The sequence below is a fragment of the Lissotriton helveticus genome, chromosome 11 (genome assembly GCF_964261635.1).
Source record: "Lissotriton helveticus chromosome 11, aLisHel1.1, whole genome shotgun sequence".
NCBI classification, from domain to species: domain Eukaryota; kingdom Metazoa; phylum Chordata; class Amphibia; order Caudata; family Salamandridae; genus Lissotriton; species Lissotriton helveticus.
Window position 1 is genome coordinate 122,546,907 of NC_136072.1, and position 19,390 is coordinate 122,566,296.

The following is a 19,390-nucleotide window of genomic DNA, read 5'->3' on the forward strand; positions in this document are numbered from 1 at the left end:
TTACTGGCAAGTTGGGATTGCTCCGGTGGGGGGTGGGGGCGCTACCGTTGTAGCGCGTTGGACTGTTGACGGTTTTCTGCTTTTTTTGTGGAAACCTCTCTACTGTGATATTTATGCTTGGCTACTTTTGCTGCAGGTTCTGGTCAGTTTCTGCTTTGCCATATATTGTCTACGGTGCTTTATTCATGTATTGCTCTACACGTAAGGTCTCGCTATTTAATTCCCTCTGCTATCTGACCGGACAACGATGGGTGCTTTCCGGCTGCTATAATATGTATCTATATGCTAACCTTATTATACTGCTGCTGCCCGTTATGTTCGGGATCTCACGCATCTCAACGGAGACATGGGGTTGCGCCGTACGTACTTCAGTGGAATACAATGCACTGTATATCCTTCATGCTTGGCCACTTGTTAGCACCATATCACTGTGGTTTCTGCACATTGGGGGGGAGGGGGATGGGATTGTTTGGTTAACATGGTTTGTTCTACTGATGATTGTGATACAGAATGCAATATCACTAACTGGTGATTTGGCTAGTTTACCTTGTTGTATACGAGACTTAGGGCATGCAGTACAGGTTGCACACACAGGACACAGACTATTTATGAACGCTGGTGTACATTTCAAGGCCTCCTTGGTTACATCTGGGCGAGACATGTCAAAGGTGAGGACATTTGGGATGCTGCTGCGCATTACTGATGGGTGACACCGACCTCAATGTTTTAACTTGGAATGTTAGAGGGCTCGGAGATCCTAGGAAGCGACGGCAATTAATATCGTACTTAGATAGGCATTCAATACACATAGCTTTTCTGCAGGAAACGCATTTTAGCAGGTCCACCACTCACACTTTTGCCAGTAGATGGGCAATGCATGCTGTATTTTCCTCCTACTCTACGTATGCTAGGGGGGCGGCGATTCTGGTTAAGCGGAACACACCATTTGTCATGGCTGGCTCCAAAGTAGACACTCAGGGACGCTAGTGTCTGCTATGGGGCAGACTGGGACACATGGCAGTCACCCTGGTGTGCTGCTACGGGCCTAACATAAACGACCCGAGATTCTTTACGGAGCTATGGGCAGCAATTGTGGAGACGGGATCACACCAACTCATCTGGGGGGGGGGGACTTTAATGCGACACTAGACCCCACATTGGACAGGTCTCACCCTTCCCCACACCACTATACCAAGGCGCGGGCGGAACTGCGCGCGGTAGTTACTGATTTTAGCTTAGTAGACGCCTGGCGACGACTCCATGGAAATATGAGGGAAGGCACCCACTTCACCGCGCAGGCGCGCTTGTGGGCCAGACTGGATTATATATTCTTGACATCCCAACTCTACACGTCCCTTCATCATGCACAACACCTCCCGAGGACATACTCGGATCATTCCCCTGTGAAAATCACACTGCGCTCAGCGGACCTAGGCCCCCCTTCTACTGCTTGGCGAATGCGCCCGTCGCTGCTACTAGACGCCACGTTTCAGGAAGAACTTTGGGACGAATGCCTAGATTTTTTTAGGAGGAATAAAGACTCTGTTAAGGATGTTGAGACTATTTGGGACGCATTTAAAGTAACGTTAAGGGGGATCTGCATCGCTAAAGGGTCAGGGTTGTTAAAAGACATTACCTCCCGCATACGAACTCTTGAAAGGGAGCTTCAAGAGTTGGAAACGGCGTTGGCTACTACCCCAACAGACTCTATGCTACGAACGATCCGAGACAAGATCTCTGAATATACGGCCGAGGCGGCAAGAGAATCTAAATTCCGGGGCAAGTACTGGACTGCTCGCCGCTATGGTGAGGGTGACCGTCCTGGGAAAGCTCTTGCCTCCACAATCAAACTGATGCGTGCGCCCAACGTCATACTTGAAATAGAAGGTCCAGATGGTGTGATAATCCGGGACATGACACAAATCCTCAATTCCTTTGTTTCTCACTACAGCACGCTGTATACCACCTCTAGAATGGGAGAACTGCAATTACAGGACTATCTAGCAGACGTGTCATTAGGCTGGCTTAGTGACGCCCAAAGAGCCTTCCTTAGCGCGCCGTTTGAGCTGGATGAGGTGCGGGACGCAATTATGGGAATGCAGTCAGGGAAAGCCACGGGTTTGGACGGCATCCCGATAGAATTTTACAAAACCTACATCGATTTTATGGCTCCTATACTCCGGGAGGTATATGAGGATGCCCTAGAGGTGGGCCACCTACCACCCTCGATGAGAACTGCCCTTATTATCTCTCTCCTTAAGCCAGGCAAGCCACCGCATATGTGTGACTCATACCGGCCCCTGTCCTTACTAAATTGCGATGTTAAGGTGCTAGCCAAGCTTGTTGCTAATCGCATCAGCCTTCTACTCCCCAATTTGATACTCCCAGATCAGTCTGGATTTGTCCCTGGCAGGGCCACCTCCCACAATCTGCGCACCTTCTTTTCTGTCCTCAACTCGGTGCATGAAGACCTGCCTATGGCGGCCGTCTTTCTTGACGCCACCAAGGCGTTTGACTCCCTGGAATGGGATTATGTGTTCCGAGTTTTGGAGAGAATGGGATTCCCGGCAATCTTCATCGCCTGGATTCAACTCTTATATGAACGCCCTATGGCCACAGTCCTTTTTAATGGTAAACTGTCTGCCGCATTCCCAATCACGAGGGGGACTAGACAGGGATGCCCCCTTTCCCCTCTCCTTTTTGCGATCGCCACGGAACCCCTAGCCGCTAAACTGCGACAACATCATAAAGACAGTGCGCTTAGATGCTTTCAACGACAAATCTTAATTTCACTGTATGCTGATGATATTACTTTATACGTCCAAAATCCTTGCGTGAATCTTAACCCCATCCTCAGAGAATTCGTGCGCTTCGGTAGACTGTCGGGGGTCCAAATTAATTGGGGTAAGTCCTGCATCTTACCGCTTACTCCCTCAACTGTGTGGTTTGACCTGGACTTCCCTCTTGCCTGGAGCGAGGGCGATTTTAAATACCTAGGGATCCACATAGAGCAGAACAGGGAGGAACTTATGCGTGCCAATTATGGCACTGCCATGAATCGAATAATGGATAATGTGGCGCGTTGGATTACCTTGCCTTTATCAATGGCAGGCAGAACCTCCCTGGTAAAAATGGTGATCCTCCCGCAATTATTGTACCTATTTTTGAACATCCCGTTTTACCCGGGCAGATCCTTTTTTAGCCAGCTTCGCTCTGAACTCATCAAACTAGTGTGGGGGGGAAAAACACCTCGACTCAAATGGGACACATTAACACGCCCCCATTCACGAAGAGGCTTCGGGGTCCCCGATTTTGATTTGTATTATCAGGCAGCACAAGCCCACTATGCCTATTTTTGGGTGCACCAGCCCAGATACATGCCTCAATTAGCCGCTGAACACTGGTTAGCCCACCCGATTCCTATAGATGGTGCACTTTACGCGGTGGTCTCCGGCAGGGACAAAACGCCTACGACAGTACTAAGCACGATCACTGTATGGGCCCGATTACTGACTAAAATGGGCCAGACGTTATTATATGCTCCGTCATTGCCGTTGAGCTACCATCCGGACATGCCCCTGTTACAGGAGCCGGGATTCTGCAAATTATTACGCAAAATACGGGTCTCGACCTGGGGTGACCTATACCGCAACGGTACATTCTGCACCATGGAACAATTGTATGAAGGGATACATCCCAATCCGCTTGAAGTATTCTTTTATATCCGGCTCCGCCAAGGTGTGAAAGCACTTACACCTGACTTTCCACAGGAACCGGAGGTATTGGCCCCCTTGCAGACCCTGCTCCAACTGGATGCTCCATGTAGATTGGTATCGACAATTTACAGGACGGTACACACGCAGATAGACTATGCGGCCCTACCAGCTCGGCTAAGATGGGACCAAGAGCTTGGTAGTCCCCTCACGGACAGACAATGGGAATTCTCCCTTCAACACACAGAACGCATCTCAGCTAGTAGTAGACATAGAATCATACACTATAAATTCATACATCGACTATATTACACCCCAGCCCGAATGTGCAGATTTCAGCTGCGAGCAACCGACAACTGTGATAGATGTCATGCCTCTGGGGCGGACTTCTTACATCTCGCCTGGGCGTGTGACGCAATTAACCAATACTGGGTTCAGGTGATAACTGCGCTTTCTGAGATGACTCGCACTACAATACATCCCTCCCCGATTCTGGCGATACTGGGATATGTGGAGCCCATACAAGCGTTATATCGCAGATTTGTTGCACTGGCCCTTCTGGTGGCCAAAAGGAGGGTGGCATGTCGCTGGGGCAGAGGCAGAGCCCCTAAATTTAAAGACTGGATGAATGACCTAATATATTGTCAGGATCAATTAAATACATATTCGGAACTATTACCGATTGCTTCTCGTCCATGCGACATCTGGGCCCCATTGCGGGGATATCTTGCCCGGAATGATGCAAACTCGGTAGATGGGACACCCACCCAACATCACACCCGACCCTCAAGATAGATACAACGATGTTCAATCTATGCGAGATGATACCGTATGCTTGTTGTTGGGAGGTGGGAGAGACCTCATTAGCGACTAATACACCTTCGCACACAATGCTACCTCTCAAGACCCAACTGAAAAGACTGCCATTAAAATTCACCGTATACATTTGAATTGTTGAGACTCTTGGGATCTACGCTATGTAGAAATAGGGAACCGTTATGATACGAAATTTAATTGCCTCCTTTGATTGTTATGCCTACCTTGATATGTTTTGTAAGAAATGTACTATTTCGTTTGCCTTTCATGCCTTGATTGTAATGTGCCTGTGCCTCGCCTGTGTAACAGTACTGCCCTTTTTGATGTAAATCTGTGTGACCGCAAAAAATTGCAAAAATAAAGTAAAAAAAAAAAAAAAAAGTTACACTCCTTTGAAAAACAGAGGCTGGTGACTAGGCAATGAAAAATGTATGTCCCTGGGTGGCACACTTATCTCAAGCAAACATTGGAACAATAGAAATCTGATGTCCTTGTAGCTGAATGAAATGTACTTCTTTGTTGCCTTCATAGCTGTACGATGGTGGGATAGTACTACAGGTGTAAACGTTGATATATAGATATCTATATATAATTTTTTCCCCAGCTTACTTTCAACTGTTTTTTGATATCTTGCGTATTATGCGCAACAGAATTTTGACATACTCAGATTGAGCACATTTTTAAAGTTGTTTTATCTCTATTTTCCAAACTATTTTGATTGTTTTTTCCTACAGAGGTGTTTCCTAATTTAAAGTAATGTACAGCCCTTGTTAACGTTGTACAAAGACTTGGAACTTTTTATATTACTCCACCATTTTAGAGGGGTTGCCCCTTTCTCAACACATAACCCTGTGTGCAAAGTATAAGAATAAAAAATAAATATATATATATATATATATATATATATATATATATTTATTGAAGGGCTTTACAAGTCTGCCTAGTTTACTAGTTCTTCCAGTTTAAATGAATAAGCATAAAAATATACATTTCTATATACAAGATACTTGTGTGTGACATTTGCCAAAAAACCAAAGGTTAGTGACGTTATAGTTGGCTTTTATCGCATTTCAACACCTAATTCTTAAGTTACAGTATACTGAGCTACCTATTACTTGCGCTTCTACCATGCACAGCTTATGGCCTTACAAAATACATCACTCGTGACATGATAAATGAAATAGTTGATGGCGTCGCTGATAACACATCTGCCTTGGTTTCTCTGTTTACTTTCCCTCCGGCACTAATAAAAATCTAAGTAGCTCTACTTTAGGCATAGAAAGAGAACATGCCCTTTTGATTTAGTAATATTGACTCAAGGGTCTCATTTTGGAGGCATCTTAGTCCAAGATATCTTCTTAATCCCTAGTACTCATTAAAGTCAAGACAATATGGAGTCATAATATTAGAAAGCACATTCATAGATAATTGCTGTTAGGTTGCATTTCAATAAGGAAATTATATGAACACAAGAACAGGCAGACATTTCTACATAACATGTTGCTATAATGTTTTGTTATGTATTTGCATGTTTTCCAAAAATGAAGCTTTATTTTCCAACATACATTATCATGAAGTTAGATGCCCATGTTCCATGCATTGACTTGCGGTATACCACATCTTGTCCAAAAAAAAAAAAAGTGTAATTATTAAGAAAGGGTTACAAAGTATGAAGAACTTAGCATAGTGTAGTAACAACCTGCTGCTCTACAACTCCTATTCTACAGTTCTCAAGCTAAAGGCAGGTAATAAGTGAACATTCTCTGAACATCTTCCACTACCCCCGACTCACCTTCTGCCACCAGAAAACCTTCCACTGCTCCTTTGCTTTCACCCTGAACCACCTCTTTCTAAAATTCAAAGATTTGTTTGTATTTGCCTAATTCACTTATTTCTATTTCCATGGTTTTAGAAAATAAAAATGTTGCGTTGGCTATAATATTATTTTTCTTAATAAATTTAATTTCTCTGTTTTCTCAGCAATGGACTAAAATGTATTAGTTTTCTTATTTTTGTTACATTTAAAAGATGCCAATGAAAAATGTATCTCCTGTGTTCCTACAAATTATGTCTCAATGGGAGGGGCTTTCAAAAGATTAGCAGCTTACTTTTGCATACACTTGGCTACTTGGCTATTAACCTAATCTTAATATTAACATTCGCTGATTAAAGATTAATCATTCAAAGAATCAGAAACTGTAGGACACACATGTATTTGGTTACTCTTGGTAATAGTTTCTTTTTTTCTTTTTAGGGTTTTGACCCGCCGAATCCCAGTGAAACGAGAACCATTTATGTTGCTAACCGGTTTCCCCAGCATGGCCATTACACACCTCAAAAATTTGCAGATAACCGAATCATATCATCTAAGGTATGAACAAGATTGCCTTATTTGGCTCAATAGTATTCTGCACTTTGAAAAAGAATAAAATCCTGTTATGCATGCAGAGTAGAGGAAAATATTGTTATTGATTATTATGAGTTTACTTCAAGCTCTCCAAAACTGGCTTAAGAAGGCAAAAATATTATAGAAACATCGGAAATAAAGAAGGCTTAGTTTGTCACAGCTTTGTATCCTGTAAGTAGGTATACAGGTGAGTAAAGCATTGAAATCCACTTGTACAAAAACTTATTTATTGAGGTTATTTGTGTAATAATGGCTTACTATCTTTGTATTTAACATCAAGAAAAAGAGTAAATGTTACTTTTATTTAGCTACATCATATTCTTAAAGCTAAACTGCCACTAGCCAACCATTCACATTCATAACTTCCAAGTAATAAAACCAAGTCAACACCATCATAAAGATAAATGGGGAAAGAAAGTAAATCTATCCAAATTTATGGGAATTAGCTAAAAAAGGCTTAACTTTTGGGGAGTTGACGGACCCACAAAGAATCAGTCTCCTACCTGTTGTATATGTTTGGCTGGTAGAGTTCTGTATAATTATATTTATTTAAACAAAGTTTTACAGTCTTCCTTCACATTTTCTTTGGACATCAGACACTTGATACGTTATTTCATATTCACTTTGTGAAAGCATTTATCTCAGGCTGGCTAACAAGATAATGACACTGGGCATCTTTTAGACAGGACATGCGCCGCTGTAAACACCCTCCATTGAGGGAAGTACTGACTCCAGCAATAACAAACTTTTTGAGGCTGTGGCCCTGACCTAAATCTGCTTCAGTGCTTCACCCTCTTTTAATTCCAATTCAAAATGACACCATTTACTTATAGCCACATCATCGTGGCATCCCTGAAAGTCACATGGGAAAATCTTCCAACTTGTGGGTGAGCTTATCTAGATTTGCTTCCTACACTCGTTGGGTTGACATCGAAACCCCTTGAGATTTGGTTCTTGTAGAAATGCCATTTCCATGTTGAACTCTAAATTATGTCTGAAGGCAAAGAACCTAATTTGGAGGAGAATGGAAAAGGGACAACCTTTTGCTGCTCGGCCCTTCGCTAACAGCAGCACCCGGGCTGCAAATTTACTTTTCTATTTTGTCCTGCTTGATTGCAGGGCGAGTCCCAGTAGAGACACCTCCGGGGAGGGAACCAATTTGCCCTTCATTGCTTCATTTATGGTTTTGAAAACTTTGCTCCCCAAAGGAGTCCGCGTCAGACATACCAACACCATCCATATGTAAGGCGCATCTGAGACATAACGTCTGTTTAGGAGCCAAATATTCTGTATATTTTTACCAGGGTTAGCTAGCATTGGTGTAGAGAATCTATTTAAATCAATTTATATTTACTATTCATGGGCTCTGACCACATATACTGTCATTTGTCCCACTCAGAGTCCTTTATGTCCCTTGCCAGATTCTTCACCCATGTATTTTCGAATGCTGTCAGTGGTATGGCTGCAGTTGCCAGTAACTGTTGTACTTCCTGTCCTCACCCACCATCAACAGATCATGCAGCAGTCTGTTACCAGGTTTAGTACCTCTCCTTTTCTAGGTCAATCTGGTGGCCCTGATTAGTTGGCCATATAGCTTGAACTTGCAACGTGGCACTCCGTGTTCTTCCATTATACCTTCAAAGGTTCCTGTGATTCCCAATTGGTGCAGTTCGCTAACACTGTTAGTTGAGTACCTCTCCCATAGGTGGACCTTGAACTTGGTCTGTCACCTGGCATACATTCCAGGCTTTCTAATCGTGATGAGTACACCACCTCACTCCCGATCACTTGTAGATAAGTACTCCAACAGTGCCTTGCTGTCGCCAGTACTTTCGGAGCAAGAGATGTGAGTCTGTGGCAGCTGAAAAGGACACTGCACAGTGTCTGTGGCTTCATGTCTGCAGATATTGTGCCTCCGGTGATTAAGGTGACTGACTCCAACCTGCCACAAACTCCAGCTCAAAGTTTTTGAAAATTGTGTGTGTTGTTCTCAGAAATTAGCTGGTCAGTTTGTCTTAAAATGTTACTTTCATTGAACTAACCTTCCTTACAAAGAGTACTGCATTTTAAAATGATTTAAACTTTATAAATTATTGACAGGGCTCCCCAAGCCCAACATTGTGCGTTTTATCAATTCTGTCAGCCTCTTGGGTGTACTGTAGGCCTTTCTTTTTGTTTATAATGTATGTAAGGTATCCTTAGCCTGTCATTAAGGTGAACCATATAAAACATTTTATTTTTAACTTTCTTTTTATTAAACAATTGCTTCAGACACTGTGCAGTACAATATATAGATAGAATGAAACATGACAAGTAGAGTAGAGGTTGGAAGAGCTCATACTGAGACCAATTACAATGCAATATACAGCCATTACTTATGACTACCTAGTTCTACCCTCTATATCTCAGCACTACAACCTACCTCCCATTGCCTCCCAATTTTTCCTTCCTTGAGTTAGCTCCTATATTGTATCCAAGCCTCTACTCTGTTGGTCCTCTCCGCCCATTGGCACCAGTCTGTCTCTTTTCTAGTCCCCAATTTTAGGAGCCTCACCAGCTCCCCATGCTCATGCAATATTCCTCTTTGCCACTCAGTCAGCCAGCCTAAGCCATATTTTCCCATATTTCGGCTAAACTATCTCTCCTGTCACTACCAGTATATGCTATTGTGCGTCAACCAGAACCTGTAGGCCCACTACTGTTGTCTTCACTCAGGCAGCACCTCTCAAATACTGTTGGATTTTGGGGAAGGACCATAGAATGTGGAAGAAGGTGCCAGTCTCCCTACAACCCCTAGCTCACCCGTCCAAGTTGCATCAATCCTTACAATGTTGCAATGTCCTAGGGGCAGATTTTCTATGTAGGATCTGAAGCTGGGTCAGTCTGAACCTCGACCTTATGGCGATTTCCCTGCGGTTCTGTATGGCTTCTGCCCAATCATTGTCCTCCATAATCCCTACGTCTGATTCCCATGCCATCCTTATGGGCTCCATATAATCTGGGGAGTTGCTCATAATTTTCCAATATGTTAGGGAGATAGTTTTATCGATCATTGGTCAAGTAGAAGTCTGTCCTCTAGTGGGGCGTGTTCAGGAAGCAGTTTCCACTCTGATACATGGCATCTGAGGGCGCGTCTCAGTTGTAAGTATTTGAAGTATTCCCCCCAAATCACTCTGTAGTTCCCCAAAGTCTATCAGTGTCCTGCCGCGCCAGACATCTCTCAAATGTTGTATCCCGATGAGCTCCCACTTACGAAAACCTCGCAGACGCGGAACCTCGCCCAGCATATTGCAGTCCCAGAGTGGAGTCTGCTCCATTAACCTAGCATCCCACCCTAATGATTTTGTGGCTTTCTTCCACGCACGTACTACTGTCTGTGTGCGCGTTGGGAGCGAATTGTCTCAAGTCTTGCTATATAGCATGGTCTGATAGCCGCCGTTTCCCATAGCTAGACAGTCTATTCTGTAAACGGGTTCAGAGATTGGAGTGAAAACCCAGTTGTTAAGGTTAATGAGATGAGACACCAAATAGTAATTCCTAATGTCCGGTACCGCCAGGCCTCCCTCGAAGACCCCCCGCTGCAACTTGCGATGCGCGAGCTGCCAAATCCCCCCGCCCCCCACCACCAACACCACCTCAGCGAGGCACATTGGTCAGCCTCAATCGCCCAAAAGAAGGCCTCTGGTATCCAATACGGGGTGTTCTGCAACGCATACTGCAGGCGGGAAAGAGCCATCATTTTAAACAAGACCACCTGCCCATGAGGGACACCGGCGGACAACGCCAATGGACCATGTCCTCCCGCAATCTCTCTAGTTGGCGTACACATTTCGTTTCATAAAGTCCTTCTCTGATTTAGTGACCCAGATACCTAGATACTTGAACTCTTCTTTGTGGACTAGGGCTGCACATGCTGACAATAGGTCTAGAATCTCAACTGTGGGGGAGAATAGCAGGGAATTGTCCCAGTTTATCTGGTAGCCCGAGTAGCCGCCAAACAGTTTTCAAATGTGAATGAGTCAATGAAAAGTTTGACAGGGTTATGTGGGTAGAGCAGGATGTTTTCCGGGTATAGGGATATGCGCTCCTCCCAGCCCCCACCTACATCAATGCCTCGCACAAGCGGGCCCCCGTGCCCACACAGCCATCAGTTTGAGTGCCAGCATGAAGAGAAGAGTGAGAGTGAGCACCCCTTCTGCATGCCCCTGCGCAACAAGAATGGCCTAGTGATTGCTCCGTTCACCCGGACCCTTGCCAGCAGGGTGCAATATAGGAGTTTGACCCAGGTGCAAAATTGGGGCCCCAAACCCATTCTAGAGCGAACCGCAAAGAGATACGGCCATTTGATACTATCGAGTGCCATTTGCGCATCTAGTGACAGGAGCACGGCGGCCTTGGTCGGTCGATTAGTTACCATGTGCATGACTCCATATAGGCAACAAAGATTCACCCTGGTGCTTCTGTGCGGTGTTAATCCTGATTGATCAGGGTGGATTACCCTGTGTGTCACCGGGCCTAGTCGGTTGGCTAGCACCTTTGGCAGTACCTTAACCTTAAAGCTGAGTAGGGAAATGGGTCTGTAGGAGCTACATAGCTCGGGAGGCCTCCTCTTTCTTTGGGATGACTAAGATGGTTTTCAGCCTCCGGTCCACTGGCAGTTGCCTGTCTGCCCTCGCAGTAAGAAACATATTTAGCATGTGTTGGGCTACTCTCTGCTACACACTTGTATAGTCCTGCAGGGAGCCCATTCGGGTCTGCTGCCTTCCCAGACTGCAGACCCCCAATGGCCCTGACTATTTCTTCTATTGTCAGATCGTGGTCAATTGCCTCCTCGTCTTCCATCGAGAGTACCGACAGTGGAATGTCGCGGAGCAGTTCAACACTATCATTACCTGACCTCCCAGAGACCGATTGGTATAGCCCTTCATTGTAGGCTGCAAATGGCCTCTGCTATATCAGCGCTTGACCTCCTCGGGGGGGCCATCAGGAGTCGAAGCTCCAGGACCTAGTTTTGGCTCCTGTCTCTCTTCTGTAGCAATAGTGCCCCTGGGTATATCTAACAATAGTTTTCAGAGTTCTGGGAGAGTCTCCGCGTGTAGTCTTGGAGGTACATAGATGGAGCAAATATTAAGGACCTGGCCCTCCCATAACCCCGATATCGCCACATACCAGCCCTACCGTTCATACCATGTGCATTGTTGAGGCAGGGGGACAGTTTTTTTAAACTAAGATTGCGGTTCTTCTAGAGCATGATCTGAACCACGCATGTGCCAACAGAGGGTATCCGAACCGATTTAAGTACTAACTAGTTGTTGCTCTTCAGATGTGTCTCCTGGAGGAGAACTAAGTTGGGGAGTTGCCTATGCAAGTATTGTAGCACCATGGTATGCCTAATTTTATCTCCCAGGCCATTGACGTTCCACGTCATGAACTTCAATACTGTTGTGGACTGTGGAATCATGTTGGTAATGGGTAGAGTGTGTCCATCCCCCCTTCCTCTCGTGCCCCCCACTCCCCCCTACACTAGAAGGCCATGTATCGCTTAGTGTGTGCACTGAAGTCTCTGAAGCTAGAATAGAATGGGTCTGGAACTTATAAAACACAAAACTGCGTAAACCAATACTCTTACAAAATGCCCCCCCTCCCTGCTACCCCAAACAGTAAGTCTAGAACTACCCACATCCCCAGTTTGCAGAGCGCCTGTTGCCCAAATGAACAGTCAATGTGTGATGAGGTCAGCTGGCGACCCTCCCGCCCCTCACCTCCCTCTGTGTTGTGCTCTGTCTCTGTGCGTCTGCACGACCCCAGAACTTACACAATCGTCAAGCGTCTATGCTGCTGCCCACCCTGCGTAGCGCTCATGTTTCAGTCCTGGTTAGACACAAAACTTAGTCTGTTTCTTGCTTGCTGTCCGTCATATGCGAGTGTCTCATCACTAGGAGTCCATTCATCCGGTCGGGCTCACTGGGTGAGTTTCCTGGGAGAGTCTCTTCCCTGCTATTTCATCCCGTGGTCCACTGGAGGCCCGTTACTCTGGTTCTGATATCTTTGTCGGTCTCGCCCTGGCTGTCGATCTTGCTTGTTTACTTGTCCTCCCTTCAGCCAGTCCCATATGTTCTTGGGCACCGTGAAGTTCCATGACCTGCCATTGTTCAGCACCCAAAGTTTTGCTGGGAAGAGAATCCTGTATTTCAGGCCCTCCTCTCTAAGAGCCCTCTTTATCTCATCAAAGGTGTGGTGCTGTGGCCGCACCAGGAGAGTAAAATCTGGGAAAAACCGGGTGACCGTATTTTCGTTGAGGAGGTCCCTCCTGGTCTGTGCGACTGCAGGATGGCATCCCTGGTGGGGGCTCCAGGTCATGTCGGAGTCACCGGGGCTCTGTGCTCTCTTAGAAAATCACTTTGGCCTCAGATGATTCAGTATGAGGTCTTCCAGTAGGAGGTCCACACTAGGCCCTTCCACTCCCCCAGGGACCCCCATCACTCTTATATTGTTTCTGCGGGCCCTTCCCTCCTGATCTTCGAACTTCACGCCCATGAGTTAATGCTGTTGAGCTAATTGCTGTACTTTTTCTTCCAATTTACAGTTGGCGGATTGAAGTTCAGATATATTTGTTTCTGCTGTGGTGACCCCCTCGTGGTCTTATTCATATCTGCCCGTATGAGGTTAATATCTATAGTAACTTAGACTATTTTTGTTTCAAAGGTCGTCCCCAGCTCCTGAATGGCTGCCATTATAGCTCCCAGCAATGGCTCCGACACTCTCTCCCGTCCCCCCCATTCGCACCTTTCTCCGTAGTCATTTGTCAATGCACATCATATTTGTCCAGCTTGTTAGATTGTATGAGGGGGTTCCCTTAGACCTCATTTTATTCGGTCTTGTTGGCGGGCTCTGTGGCCTCCAGATTTCGACCCTTTACCAGCACTCTTGTTCACAATTGGGGCCTTCCACATGAGCACCATACCTAGCCGACACGGGGCAAGGGGACGCCAGTTCCTGCACGCCAGCTCCTGCACTCCATCCCCCGGGCGAAGCCGTGACTCGTTGTCCCGATTGCCAGGGATTAAGCCTTGTAGAGTGAGGTGTCTTTGCGCGGCTATGCATCAGTTCTAATGATCCAGATGATTCTGCACCCGTCCCAGAGGTCTGCCCGGTGCCATGGCGTCCGGCAGGGCCACAAGCTTCTGCTATTTAGCTGTACGATGGTGGCTGTGTGTCCGCATTGCCATGAAAGGAGGGACCCCCACTCCAGGCCCCTCTGACGGTTGCTCCCACAGTGCCAGATCAGGTTTCCCAGGCCTTCGTATATGACGCACCTTGCAGCCCGCCTTAGGCTGGCCACTGTCTTCCTCGCTGACCAATGGCGGTCCCTTAAGTCTCACGGCTCCTCTGTCTCTTAGGAGCCAATTGCACGGCCTTACCAGCAACTAGAGTCAGGCTGGTACCTCCGCTTCCTCTTGGGCCCTCTAAAAATGCCGGTTTCTTGCTGCCAGCTATGTCTAATGGCTACGCGGTGTGGCCACAGTCCTGCATTGTTACGGGGGGGTGGACCCTCTTCCCTGGCCACTCCCCCAGTCGCCGCCACAGCTTGTGGAGGAGCTTCCCTAGCCAAGGGCCCCTGCTCATTCCCCACCTCACCGCCTTTGTCCCTCTCACCAATTCCTCCCTTGGTGTTGGGCGGAGATTTCTGTCCCGGGAGCTCCCGGTCTACGCTTCCATCTTTGCTGGCACCAAGCCACGCCCTTCTAAGGTGTACACTTTTAACTGCCTTTGTGGTACCTTGAAAGGTACAATGCAGTCCGATGTAATCATAGATGCGTTTCACCAGCAGGCCATGTCAAGAGTACTGCTACATGCTGATGCATCCATTTCATTTCTACTTTGCTTTGAAGGGCACAATTTTTGGTTCAAATATGTGCAACCATGCAGTTTAAAAAGTGCAAAAGTTATTGACTCCGGCCGTCATTGATGTTCTAATGCAACCTTATCTTGACTTAAGCAGGATGGAAAAAAAATATATATATATATTGGTTTTCCAAGTGTTTGGGTAGAACAAAATCTAGGATATTATTATAGACACTGGGGCAAGTATAAAACGCAGATCCCTTTATACCAGCCTCTGTAATATAGAGATGACATAAAATAATATAATGTAATTGCATAGATCTGATAGACACCCCCCCTCATTAATGGCATCCTCTGGCAACATTAAGTTTGTTGCTCAGTGCTTACCTTAAAACTACCTTATCTGACACTTTTCACTATTTGTTATTCTTAACCCTTTAGATGGTTTACTCATTTTAGGTTTCTGTTTAGTCAGTGTCTCACAAACTCTCACTAATTGTAGTCCAGTTATTAATTTTGTAGTCACTTCGTAATTTCGATTTTTTCCACTATAAAGTCTTTTTCTCTTAGTTATTATTATTATTTTTTTAGAAAGCTTTCTAATTCTCTATTTTGTGTGGATATATTGTATATCGTAAATCTCCTTCGTGCACTGCAAAAGCTACGTTTGTCGTGATTTCTCTTTGGTTGATTATCGCTGTCAACTTTTCTCTTTATTTCTTTTCTCTCTTAGTAAATGCTTGCTTTTGTAGAGTCTTACACTTAATAATTTGTGAGTTCCTTCACAAATTATAATGTCCTGCACGTTATAGGCTTTTTATTTAAATAGTGACCAAACTTTTGTTTATTTTTTTTCTTTTAAAAGAACTTCTCTAAATGTTTATTGTGTATGTAAATAGTAAGTAATTGTCATTATTTTCCTTTCTAGTTCCTGTTTGTTACTTGGGGTTGCCTTAACCATATAGACTCTTATTTTTTCTTTTTTCCACCTAGTTCCTTTTTTAGGTCTCGCTGGCGTTGCAGCGCGAAGCGCTGCCGCCAACGAGACTTATAGCCGCCTTGCTCCCTGCCAAGGGAGTTAGAGCTGTGAACGAGCAGCTCCAAACCTGGGCACGAGCCGACTCAGGTCCGTGAACGCGCGGGAACGTCAACGTGCACGTTCCCGCGCGTCACGCTCCTGTCCTCCCGCGTCTCTTCCGAGGCGCGCTCCAGGCCGACTTGCGGTGTGCGTGTTCCAGCGTTTCTGTGGCCGGAGGTAGGTAAGTGAGGGCCGGGGGGATTTGTTTGCTTGTTTTTGTTGTTGTTGCTTTCGCTCGTGCCTTCGCAGAATCGCAGCTGCTGAGTGAGCGAAGCAGTCCTGCCGACTTCCGCCTGGACTGTCTCACCTTCGACGGCTACGTCGTCTACCTGTGAGCTAGGCGACCGCCTGGGGGAGCAACAAAAGGGGTGAGTCTGCGGGGTTGAGGGGATAAACTCTTATCTATATGTTTATCATGCCCTTTTCTACGGGGTGTGGGGTGACATACAAGTGCACTCACCAATCCTGTCACTGGATGCGTGCTATATAATAACTTCCTCTCATTGAAGAGTCAGTCCATTCAGACCCGCGGGGACGTTGACACCACCTTTTTGGCTACCACGTATTTTCATTGTAAACACGATACGCCTCGGCTATAGAGCAACCTGGTCGTGCCCGAAGGGCTGGCATTACATTTAAGTGTAGGTGTATGGTATGGACTAGTTTTTGGCTGTTTGTTGGCCTCTTTTATGGCTCGTGTTTCCGGCTTTTACTGTTGATTTCTATTATATTACTACAAACTTTGCCGGCAACAGACACAAATGGAAGCAGTCTCCCATCCCTTGCAAAACACATTAAAACCTTTACAAATTTAAAACTGTCCAGATTTGCATACGTGGGCCACTGTTCAGCTATGTGATTCGCTTATGGGGGCCACTTTGGTGCACGACCCTATTTTCTATTCCAGTACGTCCCTGATGGTCAACTTGCTGTCGTGCTCAAATAATTATAACGGAGATTGTTTTATAAGGTGGTTTCCTGCCTAACCTCTTCATTCTGTAGGTTTGCAAATAAAAGGTTAGTAGTTTTGGTGATGCCAGTGCGTCAGCAGTGCTTTGAGTGGCATGGAAAGCCCAAAAGGGCTGCATATGAAACGCGTCTCTAAACGGAGGGTGGTCGAAAATCATTACAATCAATAATTTACAAGAAACCTGGTGTATGGAATCGAGTATATTGTATAGGACATTGAAAGAAAGACCTTGTATATCAGAGTAGCATTGGTAAGGTGTGCAATGTGGTATGAGTTGCAACAGCATGAAAGCATGCACTGTGCCTGCTCTGTTTAGATGCCCCCAGCGACCTTTCCAGGGACAGATGGGACTCTACTACCAAGCCAAGGGGACGGAGGTGTCATTACCAGTCTCTTGCTGGACCGACCCATTATTGTATGCAGATTGGGCAGGGGACCCAAGCAGAAGTGGCCTAACTTATTTTCATTCAGGTGTTGTTCACCAGTGTGAACTTATCCGTGCACAGAGTCCTGGCAGCATTTGCAGGCAGTAGACGCTATTTCGCCAATACCAAACCAACACGAATCTCTCAACACACTATGTAGTGGTCTCATAGTTACAACGTTCCATAAAACTCTCTTGACTATAAACTTGCTCTGTCTACCACGAGGGCCGATTTTTTTTTTGTCATTAATTTAAAATGACTGATTTTCAGACTTTAAACGAGTTTCTTGATTACTATGAAATTAAGTAACCGGCTTTAAACGTGAATTACAGACACAGTGCTTCACTACACAAACGTAGAACTACAATTACAGCTGACACATTATGCCACCTGACCGGCAGAAGGGTGCCACTGTCTGTATGTGTATGTACATCCAAACCTATCACACAACAGCAGAGCACCATTAGAAAAAACACACAAGCCAGGCTACTTGGCTATGACAATGTTTGCTAGCACCATTTTTTTTTTACATTTTAGGCAAATGAGTGTTAGAGGTGTTTTGAATAATTGGAATTGAAAATGGTTCAGTTCTGAAAATGAGATTGTGAAAATCTCTGACTACGCTATTGGGAATGAAACATATAAAGGTGTATGAAAGGGGTTTGTCGTGCTGAGTGCTTTGGTCAGTCCCAGGGGTGTGACCGTCCAATGTTTGGCCCCCAGGACATATTGTTTGATGTTGAGGACAATTTTTCACGTTTACTGTTTTATGTTTCATGTTTTTCTAGTGTGCAAGGAGGCCTAACCTCTGTTATGCTTACCCGTTGGCTGCCAGTTTACAGTATTGGTCTGTGAAAGAGGATTGTCTGCAACCAAAGCAATATTTCATGTATAAGTTGTTCAAAGTTGTAGATACAATTCTGTACTATTTGGGCAAGCGTTGTACGGACATGCAATGAGCTGTGATCTGAGCTTGCTTTGCCAACAGTGATGCCAGTATTAAAACATGTTCAGATCTTTGCAAAATGTAACTATTTGAGGCTACTTATGCTCCATGATTATATGCAAATACATATTAAATCAAAAGTGATGATAGCTTTCAAAATTAAAAAGCACACAAAAAATTAGCAACTTTATAAAAAAATGTTTTGCTAAACTTGTACAACTCTGGATACAATTTCTCTGAGGATTTACTTTGTAAAACGTGTTTGATTCATACCAATACTTTTTACTTAAAAAAATAAACGAGACTCATTGGAGAAACCATTATCGGCAATATTATGGGAAACTTGAAAATAAATTAGGGGCCCGATGCTTGATGAAAATTACAAACGTACACTTGCAGATCTACATCCTGGCACTGGTACCGATTTCGGTCTGTTTCACAACATTTGGCCTGAAAACTTTTTTCAGGCCGAATGTTGTAGCAACTTTTGGTGACCTCCATTTTCAACTGAGGAAATATAAACACGTATGTTTTCTCTGCTGAGTAGTTGCATAGTCACTTAACTTGCACCACATTTTCCTCCACCCTGGAAATAGTTTTGCACCTGTCCGTGGTAAGAGTACATTTCCAACCTTTTCCAGTGTAGAAAGGGAATGGAGAGGAGTTGGTGAATAGCCCTTAACATGGTTGTTGGTATTGTCGAAATGGTTGTAGACGAGGTGCAAGTCACGTGCCTTTGTGCCCTGTCCAATCTTCTCTCCGAAAGCTGAACACAGAAGGCTTTACACCGATCTGCTGAGTTGTAAAGCCTCTGCTGTTTTTAGGTCAACCCTTTCAACGTGCATGAGCTGCTCTGCGAGCCATGGTGTATTCACAGTACATGGGCTTCAAACCGTCCCATCACTTGTCATTGGTTGTTCTAGGTGCCTTTCTAAATTCCTTACTTTTAAATGGTAAACTTGTACCTATTTGTCCCTCCTTTTGGTATGTCGTTCCCTCCCATAGCAATTGGCCCTGTTACGGGGTTCATTTTTTCTTGTCCATTTCAGTTCGTTTAGCTCACTTTTTTCCGATTGCCTGCCACATGTTATGGATATGTTGCAAACATGAGCAGCTGACCAGTGTTACTGCTTTCCCTTACCACAGTTTCCTTGTGTGTTCTCCCCTTCGCACTATAGCTTTCACTTATG

General features: G+C 45.1%; 1 protein-coding gene across 1 annotated transcript in view; it reads left to right on the forward strand.

The window, feature by feature from the left end:
* Nucleotides 1-19,390, forward strand: part of ATP11B (ATPase phospholipid transporting 11B (putative)) — a 602,728-nt gene that overhangs the window by 126,910 nt on the left and 456,428 nt on the right. The window contains exon 2 of the mRNA XM_078665453.1: nucleotides 6,784-6,900. Coding sequence (XP_078521579.1) covers nucleotides 6,784-6,900 — 117 coding nt within the window. The remainder of the gene's footprint in view (nucleotides 1-6,783; nucleotides 6,901-19,390) is intronic.